At 29.9% G+C, this 1,293-nt stretch overlaps 1 protein-coding gene across 1 annotated transcript in view; it reads left to right on the top strand.

Moving 5' to 3' along the window:
- The window catches only part of LOC107742800 (fibrillin-2-like), an 80,918-nt gene that overhangs the window by 61,434 nt on the left and 18,191 nt on the right, over positions 1-1,293 (top strand). The window contains exon 48 of the mRNA XM_016555842.1: positions 924-1,043. Within this exon, the coding sequence (XP_016411328.1) occupies positions 924-1,043 (120 nt within the window). The remainder of the gene's footprint in view (positions 1-923; positions 1,044-1,293) is intronic.

Raw genomic sequence — 1,293 nt, 5'->3', positions numbered from 1 at the left:
ATAAAACTAAAAAATATATATTTATAAATATTAATTATCTATTAATTCAAATTAAAATATTAATTAAAATTAGCTTCATAAATATTACATTTAAAATCAATATTTTGCAACAGAATTAGATCACAGGGTGTTTTATTAGTCATATTTAGCATGAATTTATGTTTTACATAAACAATGTTTACAAATGAAATGTATACATATTTTATATCTAATAGATTTTATATGAATAGTTTTTCATATATTTTATAGAATGTATAAATATAATGCATACAGATTTTATATCTATTATATTTTATTATGTGTTTTATATTTTATATAACATATATATATTGTATTATATATTTTGTGTTTCGGATATATTTTATATAATGTATAAATATTAAGTTAACCACTATTGTAGTTAAATGTGACCCTGGAGCACAAAAGCAGTCTTAAGTCGCTGGGGGATATTTGTAGCAATAGTCAAAAATACATTGTATGGGTCAAAATTATAGATTTTTCTTTTATGCCAAAAATTATATCAAAACTTAATTTTTGATTAGTAATATGCATTGCTAAGAACTTCATTTGGACAACTTTAAAGATGATTTTCTCAATATTTAGATTTTTTTGCACCCTCAGATTCCAGATTTTCAAATAGTTGTATCTCAGCCAAATATTGTCCTCCTATCCTAACAAACCATACATCAATGGAAAGCTTATTTATTCAGCTTTATTCAGGTCACAAATGTGTGTGCCAAACACTGCTTAGATTTTTTTATATAATTAAAAACATATCATCCTGTTATCAAAGCTGGCGTTTTGAATAATTTAAACAGCTGTTTCAAATTGCTATCTTGGCTGTAGTCTAGTAGCATGTATTGCGTGCATGAGTGTTGTGTGATGTGCTGTAGACAGTATAATGTGAGTTATGTGTGTGTCAGATATTAACGAGTGCGTGACGCTGCCGGGAGCCTGTCAGCCGGGGACCTGTCAGAACCTGGACGGCTCGTTCCGCTGCATCTGTCCGCTCGGATACGAGGTGCAGAACGACAAGTGTGTGGGTAAGAGTTCAGTGCAGGAACCTGCTTCACACACGGCCGCTCAAAACTGTGTGGGATCAGTGAGACTCCTCATGTTTTTTAAAGAAGTCTCTTCTGCTCATCAAGGCTGCATTTATTTGATCAAAAATACAGAAAAAAACAGTAATCTTGCAAAATGTTATTACAATATAAAATAACGCTTTCTATTTTAATATCCTTTAAAATATAATTTATTTCTGTGATGCAAAGCTGAATTTCCATCATCATTACT

Source organism: Sinocyclocheilus rhinocerous, unplaced genomic scaffold (assembly GCF_001515625.1).
Source record: "Sinocyclocheilus rhinocerous isolate Xijiao unplaced genomic scaffold, SAMN03320098_v1.1 scaffold1879, whole genome shotgun sequence".
Classification (NCBI taxonomy): domain Eukaryota; kingdom Metazoa; phylum Chordata; class Actinopteri; order Cypriniformes; family Cyprinidae; genus Sinocyclocheilus; species Sinocyclocheilus rhinocerous.
This window is presented reverse-complemented; position numbering and strand designations above follow the sequence as displayed.